This window comes from Haemaphysalis longicornis, unplaced genomic scaffold (assembly GCF_048455015.1).
Source record: "Haemaphysalis longicornis isolate Haplotype H1 unplaced genomic scaffold, Haemaphysalis longicornis Haplotype H1 scaffold_6, whole genome shotgun sequence".
Lineage (NCBI taxonomy): Eukaryota > Metazoa > Arthropoda > Arachnida > Ixodida > Ixodidae > Haemaphysalis > Haemaphysalis longicornis.
In genome coordinates, this window is record NW_027526407.1 from 61,790,629 (window position 1) to 61,807,650 (window position 17,022).

Genomic DNA, 17,022 nt, shown 5'->3' on the forward strand with positions numbered 1-17,022 from the left:
ACCTGCACTCGCTCCCGTCCGGAGATGCCCGAGTCCATTCTTGGACTACGAATTTTTCTATTTCGTCTCTCCAGCGAGTTAATGGCATTTCCCTTGTTCTAGTGCCGCATCTTGGTACCCATTCTGTTACCCTTGTCATCCACCTCTTGTCAGCTCGTCTCGCTTTATGGCCAGCCCAAGTCCTTTTCTCCTGTATATGAACTATGATATCTTAGACTCGAGTTTGCTCACGGATCCAGGATGCTCGTTTTCTGTCTCCCAGTGTTACTCATATCATTATTCTCTCCATGGATCCTAGCACCGACCTACGCTTGCTTTCCAGTAGTTTACTAAGGCGCCAAGTTTCTGCTTCATTTGTCATAATCGTTAGAAGGCAATGGTAAATACTTTTAGTGGTGGAGGTAGCTTACTTTTCAAAATTTTTGAGTGCTCGCCGAGTGCTCGCCAACGCATTCTCATTCTGCGCAGGATTTTTATCTTATGGTTGGAATAAGCAGTGAAAACCTGTCAAAGCTAGTTATATTCATTACTTGGTCCAGTATTTTGCTAAAGATGCCGAACAGGGCGCTTTCACATGCTTATTTATCTTTACATTAGATATACTCATGGTCATTTTTAACCCCACTGCGAAGGTTTCTGACTACAGATGTTCAATCAGACCTTGCAGTTTAGCGGATTGAGTTGCGGTTTTTGTGAAGACTATGTAGCCTGCATGCCTTTTATGACTCACGTATTCCTCGTTTAAGAGTACACCTCCGTTTTCCCAGTCAAGATTATTGGGTACCCCCGCCAGACTTGTTATAAAAAATTTTGATGAGATTTTATCTCCCTGTCGCACTCCCTTTTAAAAAAGGAACTTTTCCCTTTGCTTGTGAAACATTTTCCTACCCGTACATACGTCATATATGTCGTGTAGAAGTTGCATGTAGGTCTCCTATATTCCTTGATTTTTAATGCTGCCAACACTTCTCCAGCGTCTATTAAATCAAACGCTTCTCCATAGTATATAAATGTCATTTAAAAGGGTTTATTAAACGCTCCATATTTTTCTATTACTTGATTGATGACATGGATGTAATCCGTTGTAGAGTACGCTTTTATAAATACCGCCTGTTCTTCGAGTTGTTTAAAATCTAGGCAGTCACTTATGTAGCTACCTATGACCTTGATAGAAGGCTTGTAAACAACTGGCAGCAGGCTGATGGGTATGGAATTATTAATATCTTTGTTATCTCCCTTCTTGTGCATCAGAACTGTGTTGGCGTTTGTCCAGGGCACGGGAAATTTTCAAGCCCTTAAACAAACAAAGCCTACAAAGCATAAAGTCCTTAAACAATAGAAGGCTATTCCAATACAACCTCTACCGCCTCTTTTAGAAGGCCCACGGTTATGCCATCCTCGCCTGCAGCCTTTCCTGTGTGCATAGCCTTGAGTGGATTTCCTTCCTGCTCTTTAGTTTTTAGCCGGACATCGCCAGATAAAGCGGCGGGTTCAATAGGTGTGCCTGGTGCAACGTCGCTGGCGTATAGCCTTGGGTATTAACGTTCTGCTTCTTTCATTATATCGACAATATTGCGTAAAGTTGCCCTCTCCGTCTCTGAGTGCGTACATTGTCTGCGCCAATAGCCAGCTTCTTTGTTGTTGCCTTCAGGCTACCTCCTGTCACCAGCGTTTTCTCGATCACTGCCATGCTCGACCAATGTCATTCGGAATGTCGCAGGTTCTATAAGACATATATGCATTTTGTTCTACCAATCACCCTTGAAACATGGCTTGAAGCATACCTCATATAAGTATACTGGGCGAGTAGCTAGGAGTGCACATACACAAGAACTGCGGCATGTAATTGATTGTTGGTCTTTGTACTACTACTACTATGTGCGTTTTATTGGCGCAAGGGAGTTTGAGGCCAAAGAGCGCCAAGACAATGTTTGTTCACGTTTATTGCTAAAATACCATGGCGATGATGGTGATGTACTTGATAAAAAATAGTGTATAGATGGGTGTAAAGGGCCCTTAATCTAAAAGGGGAGGATGATTAAGATGAGAGGTAACAATGATGATGTTTAAGTGTGACAGTGCTGGGGGCATCATAACATGACCCTAGCTCCAGCGATGGCAGTGACGTCCCTGAAACCTGTTATGAAAACGCTCCGAACCACCCTCACTGTCATCGGGTGGCCCTGATGTCACACATGGTATGAGATGAGTGCTAAAAATCCAATGTCAGCGAGGTAGGCTAAAAGGCGTTCACTTCTGATCGGGGGTTGATCGGATAAAAACAAAGATGGGTGTAAGAGTATCGTGTAGGTGTATAGTTCGGGGAAGTGTCGTTTCCTTGCTTCATGGTATGCCAAACATTCAGTCAATACGTGGAGAACTGTAAGTCGTCGTCCGCTCTTCTCACAAGCAGGTGGTGCTGTTCTGTTTAAAAGGTATGAGTGAGTAGCATGTGTGTGACCTATGCTTAATCTACATATTTATATTTCTGTGAACCTGTTCCGTTTGTCTGTGTTGTATTTCCCTATTTGTGGTTTTATAATGTGTAGTTTGTTTTCGATTTGTGTGTCCCACTGTAACTGCCAGCGCCTCCGAATCCTACTCCGAACTGATTGCTTCATGTCTAGGTAGGGAACATGTGGAATATCTAAAACACTGCGGAGAGCCGCCACAGCGGCATTCTGGTCAGCAATTTCATTGCCCGAAATGCCGCTGTGCCCAGGTACCCAGCAAACTATTACAGTGAGTTTTAGAGCGTAGGCAGCCATTATGGACTTTATAAGTCGATTTAAAATGAAGTTCTTCGTTGGTTTTCCTGAATGAAGAGCTAGTACTACGCTTAGGGAGTCTGTAAAAATAATGGAACTGTGTATTCTGCTTTGTGTAATGTGTTCCACAGTTGTTAAAATGCCGTGTGCCTCTGCTGTGAAAATACTGGTACTTTTGTTCATTGTCTTTGTGATAGCAAAGTTTGGGCCATGTGCAGCGCATGACACAGAATTAGCAGACTTGGAGGCATCTGTGTAAAACGTTGTGTAGGGATATTTATGCCGTAGGTGTAGGAAATGCTGTAAGACGAGTTCTCTTGGTGCAGTTTTTTTGTTAATGGCTCGAAAAGATAAATCACAAGAAACCGGGGACATTTCCCAAGGAGCGACAAGGTCTGTGATCGAAGTTCTGTAAGTCTCGGTAAGAGAAATCCCAAGCTCCTCAGCTTGCACTTTCACTCTCAACGAGAAGGGCAGAGATATAGATCGTTGGCCTTTGTAAATAGAACATTTCTTTTGATATTTTTCTAATGATGAAGGGTTATAATAAAAAAAGTATAGTGGCGAGTCTGCAATTTTAGCTTGCTAGCTAAATCTCAAGTTAACTCAACTTTTTTTTTTTTAATCGGCATACAGAGCACCCTGGCTGAGAAACAATAGCGCGCAGTAAAACTCGCTTAACTAGTGGCCCAAACTGAATAAAAAAGCATTGTCATTTTGCGTAAAACGACTAATATATCTGGCACAACGGATTATGTTTCGCTTCCGTTCGGAACACATTTCTTTCTGTGATCCGGTTTCTGGGCCTAAAGGGCCGTTTATTCATTGTCCTCGCGATATAAAATAACCAATGCGCAGAAACATAAACATAAACATAAAGATCTGAAAACTTCTGATATGAACAATGTGGAATGGTTTCAGAAGTATGCGCATTAGCGTTATTTTCTTTCTATCGGATAGGAGATTGTATTTTTTGTTTATTAGGAAGGAACTCTACAGTGATTGCGATTGAGCAAATCGACATAATTCAGCAGAAAATAAAAAAAAACGTTAACGCGTGGAAAAAGAGCACGAGGCTGTTATTGGACACCTCTGATTTAGTCATGGAGGGTGGCTCGGTGATTTCTCCAGTCTCCATCGTGTTTTTTTTTTCTATTTGGACAACCTCACCGAAACAGTGGCTTACGTGTAAAACAGTAAAATGAAGCAGGGGAAGACGTTGCACAAAAGTATTATTGTTATGCATGAAAATGTACTGAATGTAAATCGTACATTGAAACACTGCAAAAACCGAACTGTACGAATAGAAGTACCCACTGATGGCATTTCCGATAAACATAGCCAAACCTATTGTCACAGCTTCGAAAGGGGAGGCGTTATACACGTCGGTGGACAGTAATCTTGAAGACAATGCAGTCTTGGAACAAGAACCCTTCTTCCCCATTTTCCAAATCCAGAAGTGAGATGACTCGTGAGATGCCAAACAGTGGGTTGAGTACTCCGCGTACAGGTTTCTTCAACCAATCGCCATCACCGTCACCAGGGCCGAGTTCCAACAGTTTACTTTTGTTTTCATCATGGTGATTCACAAGGAGTAGTGTAATCTGGAAAAAAAAGTTATGTAAAAAGCACCTCTGTTGGAATGCAGGAAGATTTGCGGCTCAGTCACAGGTGTAGCATATTGCAGTTAGTAAAACCCACAAAACCCATGAGATATGCACAACTACACGTTGCTGAGTGAACAGTTGTAAAAGACTTTTCTTTTCATTCGGCAAACCTGGCTCTTACAGAATGTGTAACCTTTACACCCCTCTTTATTGGAGTTTTTTGGCACATGGGCATGTAAGGTCAAAAGCGGCATTCCTTACCCTTGCATGTACCGGCACTTACCTGAAATTTGTGCCACCACCACACGTCGGATATAACTTGGAGCGGTAGTTTATTTAGGCGCCACATATGAAGCACGAGCTCCATATTGCAGTTTTTGTTTTCAAGTGAGGTCGATTTCGGTGTAACAGGTGTACACTTGCTAAATATAAGCTTGTGTCCTCAAACCAGGATTAAAAACATTTAGGAGTGTCATTAGGCCATTAGGTTCAGCCTTTCTTACCGTTTCTATTATCAACTTCTCCACATTGTGTGCGGGTAGTGTGGGATGAAAAAAAATACCGAAAACCTTTAAATGCTTCTGAAGTGAAAGTTACATACCTCCCACATCCCTAACTCACTCATAAATCTCATGAAATTTCCAAATCAAGAAATGCAGACTGATTCGCAGTATATCTGCGTCTCCTAATGAACCGATAATGCGTTATCGAGGCTACCTCGGTCATGAAGAAATAATACTCTCCACCATAATTTTGGTGCGCCGTAAGGTTTTTCAATCAGCCGATTCAGCTGTATGCGCAAATATTCACCTTATTTGTGAAGGGCCAGGCGAGCAAGTCGTCATGTTCCCCTTGATGTATTCTCAACATGAGGTCCAAGTGGGGTGTAGGAACGGAGACACTGGACTCGTCTTTGAGCTGCTGACGTCGCCACTCACGGTAGTCTCCTCTGATGCTAAGCATGAGTTCAATTTTGTAGCCCGGTGTATTAACTGAGAGCACGCCAGTCGACAGCGTTGCGTTATTGAACAGCAGGCTTTTCCTCAAGGCCGAGTACGGCTGGAGCTTCCATATATGCTGGAACACAGGGAGAAGCTGCAGGAGAGAAGAAAAAAACCGCCTAAAATTTACCTGTCACATTCCAAGAGAAAGAGAGGCTTCCCTAATTTATTTTTTGTTACATAGCTTATTTTTAGGCCTATTTTAATTTTTTTCATTTGTAGGCCTATTTTTATGCCCATTTTTTGTTACATGGCCTATTTGTTACATAGCCTACTTTGTTACACAGCCAAAGTAACCAGCACCATATTTTCAGAGGTACCTCCCATTTGAGGAACCTGAGGCTAAGGTCACACAACGTAAAAGTACACTCTCCGCCGAAATTTTGACAGTCAAATTACGCAAGGTTGCTCTAAGCCTTTCATGACAAACTGGTATTTGAGGCTGAGAGTACAAAACGCCGCAGAGAAGCTAAGCCAATTCTGTTTTATCATACTCCTAACGGTTGTCTCTACGGAAGTGCGAACGAACACGTACCAAGTCCATGCGAAGTTCAGTCTTGAGGTTTCGAACACTGTTTTCAGCTTGCTGCACAAGAAAAAAAAAACATTTATACAGTTAGAGTAAAGTACACCAGTTATGAAAAATCGGAAGCATTTCTGCAGCTTATGCGAAAGCGATGCGTGTGGCAGTGACGCATACGTAGTTGGTGGAAGCTGCTTGATTAAGCAAAATGTCCGGTTCCCTCCAGCGTCGCAGGTAACTTACTGTCTGTGTAAGCATCAGCCAAAATCGGTCGAGAATAGAGAACAGTCAGGTCGCATCGGGGCGTGAGACGTCCTTGTTATGTCCCCTCCCCCCCTCTTGTCGGTTCAAACCTGTCTGCGCTTGAACGTCCCCCTCCCAGATATGTGTATAAATATTTCGGGGGTAGGAAGCGGCGGAATAATAGACACCACACGTTGCGCCCCCATACAGCATTCGGCAAAGAAAGGGCAGCGGTGAAGAGTAGTATAAAGTGAGGCTGTCACCACACTCCCTCCGTATGTGCCCATGCTTCGCTACGCTACGCGCCATAAGGGAACGCCAGCCTACTATGGAGATATAACAATATGCCTTCCGTCCGCTTCAGCCCTAATCACATAAGCGTTGATGGAAATACATTTTTTCAGGGGCAATCTGAAAAATGAATTGTTGAGGCCCTAATTTACGCTGAGCACAAGTCCTCCAGTTTGCGTTCCACAAGGGCTCTAGAACTACGGGCCCCATGTATGTCTAAGGCCACGTTCACACGGCTGCGGCGGATAAGCGTGCAAAATCAAGGTTCTGGGGATCTTTGGTGAGTAACGATAGCACTTTTGTTTTCTTTTGCGCGATCTTGCTGTACTGCGATTCCAGAACAATGACCGAAAAGGCCAGCCAACTTGGCAATGTGGGGCAAGGGTTGGCTGAAAAACAGTTTCGAGGCCTGCCTATTCCAACGAGTGTTCGGGTGACGGAATATTCGCAACAATGTTGTTCGCAGGATAATTAGAGCTACATCAATTCTCTGGCGCGCAGCCTTGCAAATGGAATGTAAAACTTTATTCGTGTGATTGTAATGTTTATTTTTTTGTAATGCATTCCCCTGAAAACATAGCCACAGGTGCAGCCATATTTAATGATGGTAGCTATGAGCCTGGATCTCTTTGATTTACTATTCCTTTAAATGGCCGCAAATGTCAATGGGGTTTCAAACGCGTCATTTTATTTTTAGTCAGGAAGCTGTGCAGTGCGATTGAAGTCATATTTTGCTGAGATTTTCCAGTTATGTCGCTTTAAATTTTGTTTGAATTGCCAATTAACTTTTATCTGTCTCACCCAGAAATATTTGCAAAATAGTTTGTTCCACCGAAATGCTCAAGGGTTGTTTTGTATTCATAAATTACACTATTTTTTGTGGTTTCAAATAAAACTACAGCGACATTCTTGGGTAGAAACTTTTGCATTGCATTGAAAGCTCTAAAGGTTCTCTGTGCTTTCGAAACACACCTCCAGTGCTAAAATCGTAGTTATGCGAGTGCAAATGACACCATTTAATCACCCGATGCCAAAGGGATGCTCTTGTCATCTCTATAGAGCATGACGATCTAACATGTTGATGTGTTATTGAAACGCACAGATGAAGATATTTGCTGTTGAAAACGAAAAATGCATTGAATTATAACGCGTGGTACAGTAGAATGATACCGTTTTAGAATATTGGATGCGCATGCGCTTTTGACTAACTGATCGACAAAGGGAGACAACTTACATCTGCAGTGTGCAGGGACGCAAAATAATTTTTTGCAGATCTCATGTATATACGAACAATTGACTTCACCTGTCCTGTTTTTTGATACAGCGCCGCAAAAGAATCTCTATACAGACTGCATAATCTAGCCAGCAAACAACACCCACTCGTGAATAAACGGGGCTTCCCGTTGCCCTTACCCTGCACTACCGTAAAGTGAGCAAAAACAGTGTCAAACAGGAAGAGATATTTAAACTCTTGGTGAGCTGGACGATTGCTTAATTTGAGGCAGGGACATATGAAAAATATCAAGGGAGAACAACGAGAAAAGTGGTAACATCGTTCCGTGCTCCGAACGTTTTACTGTAATACGCGGTAATATTTCAGTTACCGTTGAGGTTTCTTCAATATTTATTATTCTGGTAAGTGAAAGGATGGCATTCCTTCTTTACACCTAATATATTGGAGAATAATCCGTAATCAATACCACAATACACATAACTTCCATTCCATTTGCGATACTTATTACTTAGTCAAGGCTATTTGTGTGTTTTTTTCTTACCCTCACACTGCCAAGAAAGGTGTCGTTGTGGCCTACAGATGTGCTGTTAGGAAATTCGTATAGTGCGTTTGTTATATTCTCCTGATTTATTCTGCATTTGTGTAGTTATTGTTATATTCTGACAGAATTTTTGAAGAAAAAAAAAACAGCACAACTTTTGAACCAACGCTTGTAGATTAGAAGGCCTAAAATACAGAGAGAAATTAGTGTTCTTTTGTTTTCAAATGTAGCGGAGAAAAATACAGTAAAATACATTACCGTGTTTTCTTCGTTCTTCCGTTGACCATGCGCAAGGTCTTCAAACGCGTTTTTTAGAGTCTGAAAAAATAAATTTCGACAAATTTCATTATCATGTTTGGGATCTGGAAAAGCATTAGAGACGCTGCTGAGCACGAGGTCGCGGGTTCGATTCTTGGCCGCGGCGGCTGCTTTTCTGATAGAGGCGAAAAGCAAGAACGCCCGTCTGTACTTGATTTCGGCGCACGTTAAACATCCCCAGCTGGTCAAAATTAATCCGTAGCCCTCCAATACGACGCGCCTCAACGCCTGCGTTGCGTCGGCGCGTTAAGCCCTATAATCAATCAATCAATCAATCAATCAATCAATCAATCAATCAATCAATCAATCAATCAATCAATCAATCAATCAATCAATCAATCAATCAATCAATCAATCAATCAATCAATCAATCAATCAATCAATCAATCAATCAATCAATCAAAAGCAGTAGAGACGGCTTGTTTATGAGATGTTGAACGCCACAATCTCTTCGCACGCCATTATGTTTACCTTTTTGTGGTGCTGCAGATAAATGGCGAAGCCCGCAGTGCGTCATCTTTTTCAGTTTATGTTTACTAAACGAGACAAAAACAAGAAATCAGGGCCTTGATTGTCCGAATGAGAAAGCCGACGCAATATTTAGCTAACCGTCCAGTAGCGCTTGTCTAGAGGAGTTAACATAGATTATCTTTGAGAAGGATGTTTAGGGTTTGTTTCTTCATTTCGCAAACAGGTAACCGAAACAGTTATGACAACATGTGACCATTCACCAGCGGTGCCCATCTTATACTCTTTTTGGAACAGGTTTGATGTTCCGAAGACACGTGGCTGCGATTTAGGCTAGGAAGCGAAAAAAAAAATCGCGTACCAGATATGTTTTTGGGGTCTCTGCTTCGAATATACAAAAATGTTGACCACAAAATTTCCCATTCCTGCAGCCAAACATAGCGTATTTTGATCATTTTAAATGGGCTCGCCCTGCATGATATATGCAGCAGTGGTTAACTCTCCGTTCAGAAGTTGAGTGTCCTGCATGTACATGTCGATAGATCGCCGGAGTTATCTTAACGCCTTTGTAACATTTTGTGCCGAATGAAACTTGGTCTGCTTATGGCTTCTTTGAAAACAGACTAAGTTCTGTGCAATGCTGCATTAAAAAACAAGAAAAGGTTATTATGATTAACTTGTTTAGTTTATAAATGCTCTAGATATAAAGCCTATCGCTCAAGCATTTGAACTTCCTGCATGAGCTTGACACCTGCTGTCCTCCTCGCTAGATTATACGATTTCACAGTCGCTGCGACCGGGTTACCTCGTAACATTTCGTTCCAGGATGCATCGACGAAGTGCAGCTTCGCCTTTAAAGCGGAGCTAGTGAAATTTTGTGCGCTTTTTAAAAGGTGAAAAGCATGTTGATGTGCAGCTTAAGTAAAAATAGTTACACAGGAAAAAGTGTGATGTATGCATGTCCCATACCAATATCTTAAAAGCAAAACCAGTTTTTCCCGTTTACAAAAAAAATGCCCGTAACCCGCCCGGACCTGAATCCTTCTATGCCAGGGTTAGGGAGCGTACTCCAAGAGACCGTTTAATTGTCAGCGAGGCCATATACTCTCCATAACAGGGCATTAGCGCTTTCTCTTTTCTAAACAATATAAATAGCAGTAGCAAAGATAAAATTATCTATGCTTTTAGGTAATCCAAGTAAAATATACAAGCAGTTTAGGAGAATATTAACTTTGTATTGTGCGAGTCAGCGTGTGCGGCTCCCACGGATGGAATATTTGGCTTTTGTATTGCTAGGCAATTATCGACATTCCCATTTCCATGTATTGATCAAATGAATGTTCGTAACCTGGCCTATGAGTATTTATTTAACAGAAATAGGATGCAAAAACTCACCTCAAATTGGCTGCTTTGCTTTGTAATAAGATCTTCAACTTTCGATTGGTGTGCGCGGGCGCTCTCAAGATCTTTCTGTAGTTTAGCCTGCAATAAGCAGACAGAGAAAAAGAAGATTTGTTAAAATGGACGCACTAATTAGTAGATATGACAACAAATAAGCATGATTACTATAGCCTCTTGGTTCTTCTCTTCAGAGGACCCAAGCTTCTGGACAGTTGTTCGAAGTTCCTGAAAAATCAAAGCGTCGAAGTATGGACAAAAATGTTACAAGGGGGAAACAAAGTGACAAACAATGTACAGTGGTGAGCTCGCTTAGGGGGAACACAGGAGCGCATGGCCACCGGTGCTATCCGAGCAGCCAACCAAGGGCTGTGCGAAGCATCACGCAAGCGCTGTGTGTGTCGAGACACAATTTGCTTTCAGCGCGCGCATCGCGTCATCGGACAGTGTGCTCGTCTTCTGCTACGCTGCACGTTTTCGGCTAATGGTGCGGTGCTTTGAACCTCGAATCCTCGATTTCTGTATGAACATGCCCCGTGAACATCAGAAAGGCGCTTTTCCACCGTAAATTTAATCGAGGTCGTGTGGCCGAGCTCACGTTAAGTTCTCAATTTATTTCTTATAAACTTTGTGCTTATGCGTTACTTAGGTTTTCGTAGCAATCACTTACACAGTATATACCGGTGTTCAAATTATAGTCACCATTTTATTGAGTCTGCTTGAAGCTAGCTCAAGCATACTCAAGCTAATATCAAGCTAATAAAGTAATAGCCGCTCCCTCAAGCATTTTTCTTGCGGATTCCAGTTTCCAGTTATTTATACAGCGGCCGATTGCTGCACCGTTACAAGCAAGATAAAGTTAGCAGACGACGTTCAGACACTCCGATGACGCGATGCGTGCGCTTAAAGCATAGGCTCGCTCGACACACACAGCACATGCGTGCTGCTTCCCCATTCCACGGAAGGTGGCTCTGATAGTACCGGCGTCCACGTGTTCCCGCGTTCACCCTAAGCGAGCTTACCACTGCACATTCAGCTTTTAACGCATAACTCCAGCATTTGCAGCAATATAATGGATATTCACCACGGAAACCTGCACGCAGTCTTCAAGCAACACCATAGCGGACGAAAGAGAAAAGTTCAAACACCAGATACGCAAGGCTCTCAACCGGACAAACTGCAACGTATTGCTAATAGTGGCTTGAGTGGCTTCTACTAGCTACCTTCCGTATTTCTTTTCTTTCGGGCATTTAAAAAAATAAATGCCTGGTATTCGTCAATTACCCATTTTCGGTTTTATTAAAGACGACATAGTGCTTTTGTCAGGATACTGGGCGGGGTATTTTTATGACTTCTGTAAAACAAAGACAGAACCGTGAGTCTACTATTGTTTGTAACAAAATTAGACTTGCTGACTCACAGCGCTGAAAAAAAAACATTTTCGCTGGCTTTTCAAAAGGTTAGCGCAACAAAAGCCTATTTTATGCACTTTGCCCAGAAATGGTATTTTGAGAAACACAGGTAGGGTTTTCTGCGACACATTCATAAGAGCAAATTATAGTTAACTCTGGCACCTCTAGCGCTTTGTTCTTTCGGTCAAGCCAACTTACGGTTACGTGATAGAAGAAAACGCAAATTTAAAGCAAATTTTATGTTGATAATAGCTTATGTCGCGAGAGACAGACCCTGCTAGTGAGAAAAAAATGAACTGATAAAGTACGCTGGGAACAAACCATTAGGCGCTTACCCTGTTTTCTTGTTTCAGGTGGCGTATCTCCTTTTGGAGCAGCTCAATCTGCTCTTTGTACGATTCGTCATGGGTAAATGAATGTTGTTTGAGCTGTAGAAAATATGAAGAAAATCACACAATTCTTTTCTAAGGCAAGCGCGATAATATCAGTATTCTTTCAGTAACACGTGCAGCATTAATAAAACGCCCATAAAAACGCTGCTTGTCTCTGTTATTCATGAAACATAATTTTGTGGATACTTATCCTGAGCCGCGTATAGACCAAAATTTTCGGGCGCTTCCAGGGCGCGGCCATTTTTGCTATCGGGGCACCGCCATGCGGGTAATTTTTGCGGGGACTGCGGGAACAGCAGCCGCTGCCCAAGTCTCATGCATTGCGCCACTCGCTTTAGATTGCTTATCGTTCGCTCGCATTTGGGGACCTAATCTGGATTGAAAATTAGTGCGTGCATTTTCAAGCGAAAGCTACAGCACGCTACCTCGGGCAGTCTTCCAGGGGTGACCAGTTTTGACCTTGAGAACTAAAGGTCAAACAAAATCCCCTTCCGCAGGCGCCCGGATTGGAGCAGTGCCTGAAGGCGGGGAGAGATAGGCGAGGACGGAACGGAGAGCGGGTAGGACCCGTGCAGCCACCTGCCAGAGGAAGGCGATGATGCCGCTGCCGAAGAGATGAGTGCGCGCGACGAAGAAAGGCGGCCTGCGCGCAGAGCCGTGTGTGCTGTAATAGGACGAACATCTAGCTGTGGTTACTCGGACATCGGCGACGCTTAAGAACGGCGTGAGGCGAGAAAGAGAGAACACCCTACTGTTGCGTCAAGCGTCGCTACCTTCATGTCTTACGCGCTTGTGTGAGCTTTGAAAACCGTATCAAAAGTTGGGTTTCTAAGGGACTTTGGAGATGAAGGCTTTGAAAAAACACTCAGAGAGTCTGTGTTAATGAGCTCTTAATTCTAGTGCAAAACTAGCAGGATATTTTATGCCTCAATAGTAAATATACTAGTGCTCGTGTTCATTGTTTTAGACAAAGTGAATAGGGGGGCATTCACAGCACAAGACACAGCGGGGGAAATCTTCGAGGCACCCGTGTAGAATTCAGCTGCCTTGTATTCGTCCCTAAGTCACAGAAAGGGCTGAGTTTGGTAATATTTTCTATACCTCTGAAGGACATGTCCCAACAAATTGGGCAAATGTGCCATGGAGCAGTCAACACATCAATAGAGGTACAGTACACATCAGTACGATGAACTTGGAGGTCCTTTGCGAGGCGTCACACTGGCAAAAGAAAGGCGGGGCTAAACGCGGTCGTTTTTAAAAAAGTTGAATAGCAGCGGGCTTTTATAATGGCGTTCAAGAGTTGTTCTTTCATGGAAGTGATCTTTGCAGCATACATCAGAGCTGTGTAGGTGCACTGGTACTCAAGGACCAGTGATTGGATTCAATGTGAACGGATCGAATGTGGCTCATCCGACATGCACCTATTGCCAAACGAAGCCGTAAGTTGTATACTGGGTCCAACATTTCCAGTGATGTTTTGCTTGCAGAGTGGTGTTAGGTACTTTTCTAATCCATCCTTGACGTTACAAGGGTGTTTAAAAGTGCGGGCAACCACTTTGTGTACGTTCCCCATAACTAAAGCGATAGTAGTTTAAAATGTTCCTTGTTTTCAGGCATTGAATTTTTCGTAATTTTAATATGCGAATAAACGGGAGTTTGCGGTCAAGTAAAATACTCAGAAACGTGTGCTCATTTTGCACAGATGTTTGCTGACATTTTAGCGTAATGCAGGGAAGGAGGTGGACGACGCGTTGCCTGGAAAATATCATAACAGTGCTTTATCAGCATTAAATATAAACCTGTTTTTCCAAGTCCATGTAATCAATCTATGGACACTTAATTGGATCTGTCGTTCACATATAGATGAATTCCAGGACATAACTGCGGTGCGAGACAGGTCGGGGTAGAAAAGTTTTAGCGAACTCATTTTAACAAGGAAAAGCGCACAGCTCAGCATTCCCCCTTGGGTACGCCATTTTCTTGAACAATGTTTCTAGACAGTACGGTACACCGCACCCCCCCCCCCCCCCCCCGAACACGAAATGGGGTGATCACAGAAATAGTCCTTAATAACATTGAGCCTATTCCGAGTAAGACCAAATGACTGCAAATCTAGCAATACACCCCATCGCCATGCTCTGACGTACGCCCCCTCCATGTCACAGAATACAAGAAACAGTTTTGTTTATGGACGCAGGTGTCTTTCACATGCGATTTAAAAGCAACCAGGCTACACGTAGTAGATCTTCCAGACCTGAAACCTGTCTGAGTGATGTTTAAAAGACCTTTAACTCAAGAAAATTAAACGTCGCCGATTCATTATTTTTTTCGGGGAGCTTACATAAAATCCAGTCAAGCCCATAGGACTGTAGCTAGCGGCGAAACAGGATTCTTTTCCTTCATCTAGAAGTGGTACAGCGATATGTCACTTTCCACGTTCTTCGAAATGTATCTGTTTACCATATCTTATTAAAGAGACACTGTATTGCATAGAGAGTGTCACTGTGTTGGTGTCTGATCATGCCACAGCTAATTATATCAGCTCCAGGGGCTGACTTGCCACATGACGAGACTGTACTCATAAATTCAAGTATGGGAAATGGGGCATGGTATCCCATATTCGAACGCTGGTTCACGCGTAAGCGCAGACTCTCAGCTGTGTTCTTGTGCTGCAAAAATGTTTGTGTATAATGCGAAGAGATCGAGACACGTACAAAGTGTTTCCCAGGAGGATGTGCTTGATCTTTTACAGTACTACCCGCACTTCTTAGTAGGGGAATTGGATATGTCGTTGCCTCGTAGTCTCTTTATTCTAGTTCAGACTTTTCTAGAATTTGTAGCCCACAGATCCCAAATGCAGAGTCCCGCGTATCGTTCTCGCAGAAATTACGAACTGTAGGACCCTATTTTGTCGTTAAATAATTTTTGCGGCCAACTGCTGTACGCGGGTTTTTACAGCCACTTGCCGTTTTTTTTTAATTCAGCATCCATATTGCCGTGCCCCGAGCGAAATTCGCGATGCACGGAAGCTCCCGGTTTGAGCGTGACTGCACCATTGTTTTTTGAACTAACAACCAATCCAAGTGCAAGATCTTCGTGGTAGAAATATTCCGATGAAATAGACGCATGCATGCGATGAACCACTCACGTAATAAGTTTTATGGACTCCCAGAGTGCTGCTGCAATGGTTCGTCATGCTGGACCAAAAATACTTGGAATCAAGCAGCTATGCAAGAACAAGTACAGTCGCACACTGGTTTTAGGCGCCCTGTTACTGACCCCCACGACGCTCGCCATCATGGCATTCGGTTTCGCAGAAGTTAACCTTGTTCATTTTACGGTCGCAAGACTGGCGAAAATCACCCTTCACTTTTGTTGCAGCACGGCTACGCGATAAGGTTGATCGCAGAGCTTATTCCTCCAGAACAGAAAAAATAGGCTACAGCAATCGACCAATAACGGCAGCATGGCAAAATAGAGTCTCACAGGCAAAGGTTTAGGCGAGAATGATGCACGACACACTTGTACGGAATAAAAGTTCGCGATGGACAACATCAGGTGGGTCAATAACCGTGCTTCTAAAAGCGGCGTGAGAGGACACTTGTTTGTTCCAAGATGCTGGACTGAAAGTATTTTCGGTTAAGTACAGCCACCTACTGCTAGCTGTGCTCTGGCCCTCCAGAATATTTATTACGTTATTAGGATTTGTGTATGCCTACGTCTATTTCATTGGGGTATTCCTTGCATAAAAATCTTGCGCTTGCAATGGTTTCTCTTACAGTCCACAACGGCGAAGTGAACCTTGAACGGGTAGCTTCCATACTTCGCGTATTTATGAATGCACTCGCTGGTGGACAACTAAACTCTGGGCTGGTGACGCGTCAACGAAAATATTGGCGCAGCTTGCAATAGTAGGGTGACGTTGGATAAACAGCAGAGCTTGGAGTCGACCTAGCTTTACCCCACACAGACAGCGGATCCCAGGAGAGAGGGAGAATGCAGACCCCAGCAGTGCAACACCGTTTTTTTTTTGCGGCACTGTAAAGCAGACCATTAAAGTATGTAACTTGTTTTATTCAGAAGCAATCTTCGTCATCCCTTTCGACCTCCTATTCCGATGGCACAGACGCGTAAAGGAAATCCTCTTGTAGCGCGTTCTCGCGTCGCTAGACCTCCACTTTTTCTTCAGCTGCTCCGGTGGACGCCTTCACGCGTTGATTATGAACGGATGGCTGAGCAGGTTCGTAGTCACTATGTTTCGCGCGGCGGACCCGTAGCGCGCCGGTCGCTACAGGACGACGACGACAACGGCGGGAGCGCCTCATGTAGCGTTGGCCGGCGCCCAAGATTGAACGACGCCAGGAGATACGCGATCACGTGTGGTCGATAATTTTCGTTTGCTAAAGCTACTGCGCGAAGGCCGTCTCGCGGCGGCGAAGCTGGGCTGTCACGCCGAGGTATGCGCTCACTTACGGCAGGGGTATTCTCTTTACGCTGAACGGGTTTTTGTCGGCCTTAACGGCTCTGCTCGTAAAAAAAATTGTACGCCGCTTTCATCCAAGCACATTTGCTACAATGCGATTTCGCATGATTATCGAAGTGTTCTCATGTCTATGTCGCCTCGCCCCGAAACAAAGAAAGACTCCGTAGAAGGCGCTATACATGCCTGCGAATAGAATTGTGGCTACCATAATTGTCCGCTGAAGACCTACGGTGTCATCCTTTCTCATTTTACTGACGCGAGCGATGCGATACAAAAACGCCTAACCGCTTCCTTTGTTCGCACGGGGTTCTAATTAGGCATTCTTTAGAAAACGTTGAGTGTT

General features: G+C 43.6%; 1 protein-coding gene across 1 annotated transcript in view; it reads right to left on the reverse strand.

Moving 5' to 3' along the window:
• LOC144142801 (uncharacterized) overlaps positions 1-17,022 on the reverse strand; it is a gene marked incomplete in the record, with an annotated part of 266,299 nt that overhangs the window by 193,984 nt on the left and 55,293 nt on the right. The window contains 6 exon segments of the mRNA XM_077674555.1: positions 5,199-5,470; positions 5,912-5,962; positions 8,467-8,526; positions 10,390-10,476; positions 10,561-10,620; positions 12,140-12,232. Coding sequence (XP_077530681.1) covers positions 5,199-5,470; positions 5,912-5,962; positions 8,467-8,526; positions 10,390-10,476; positions 10,561-10,620; positions 12,140-12,232 — 623 coding nt within the window.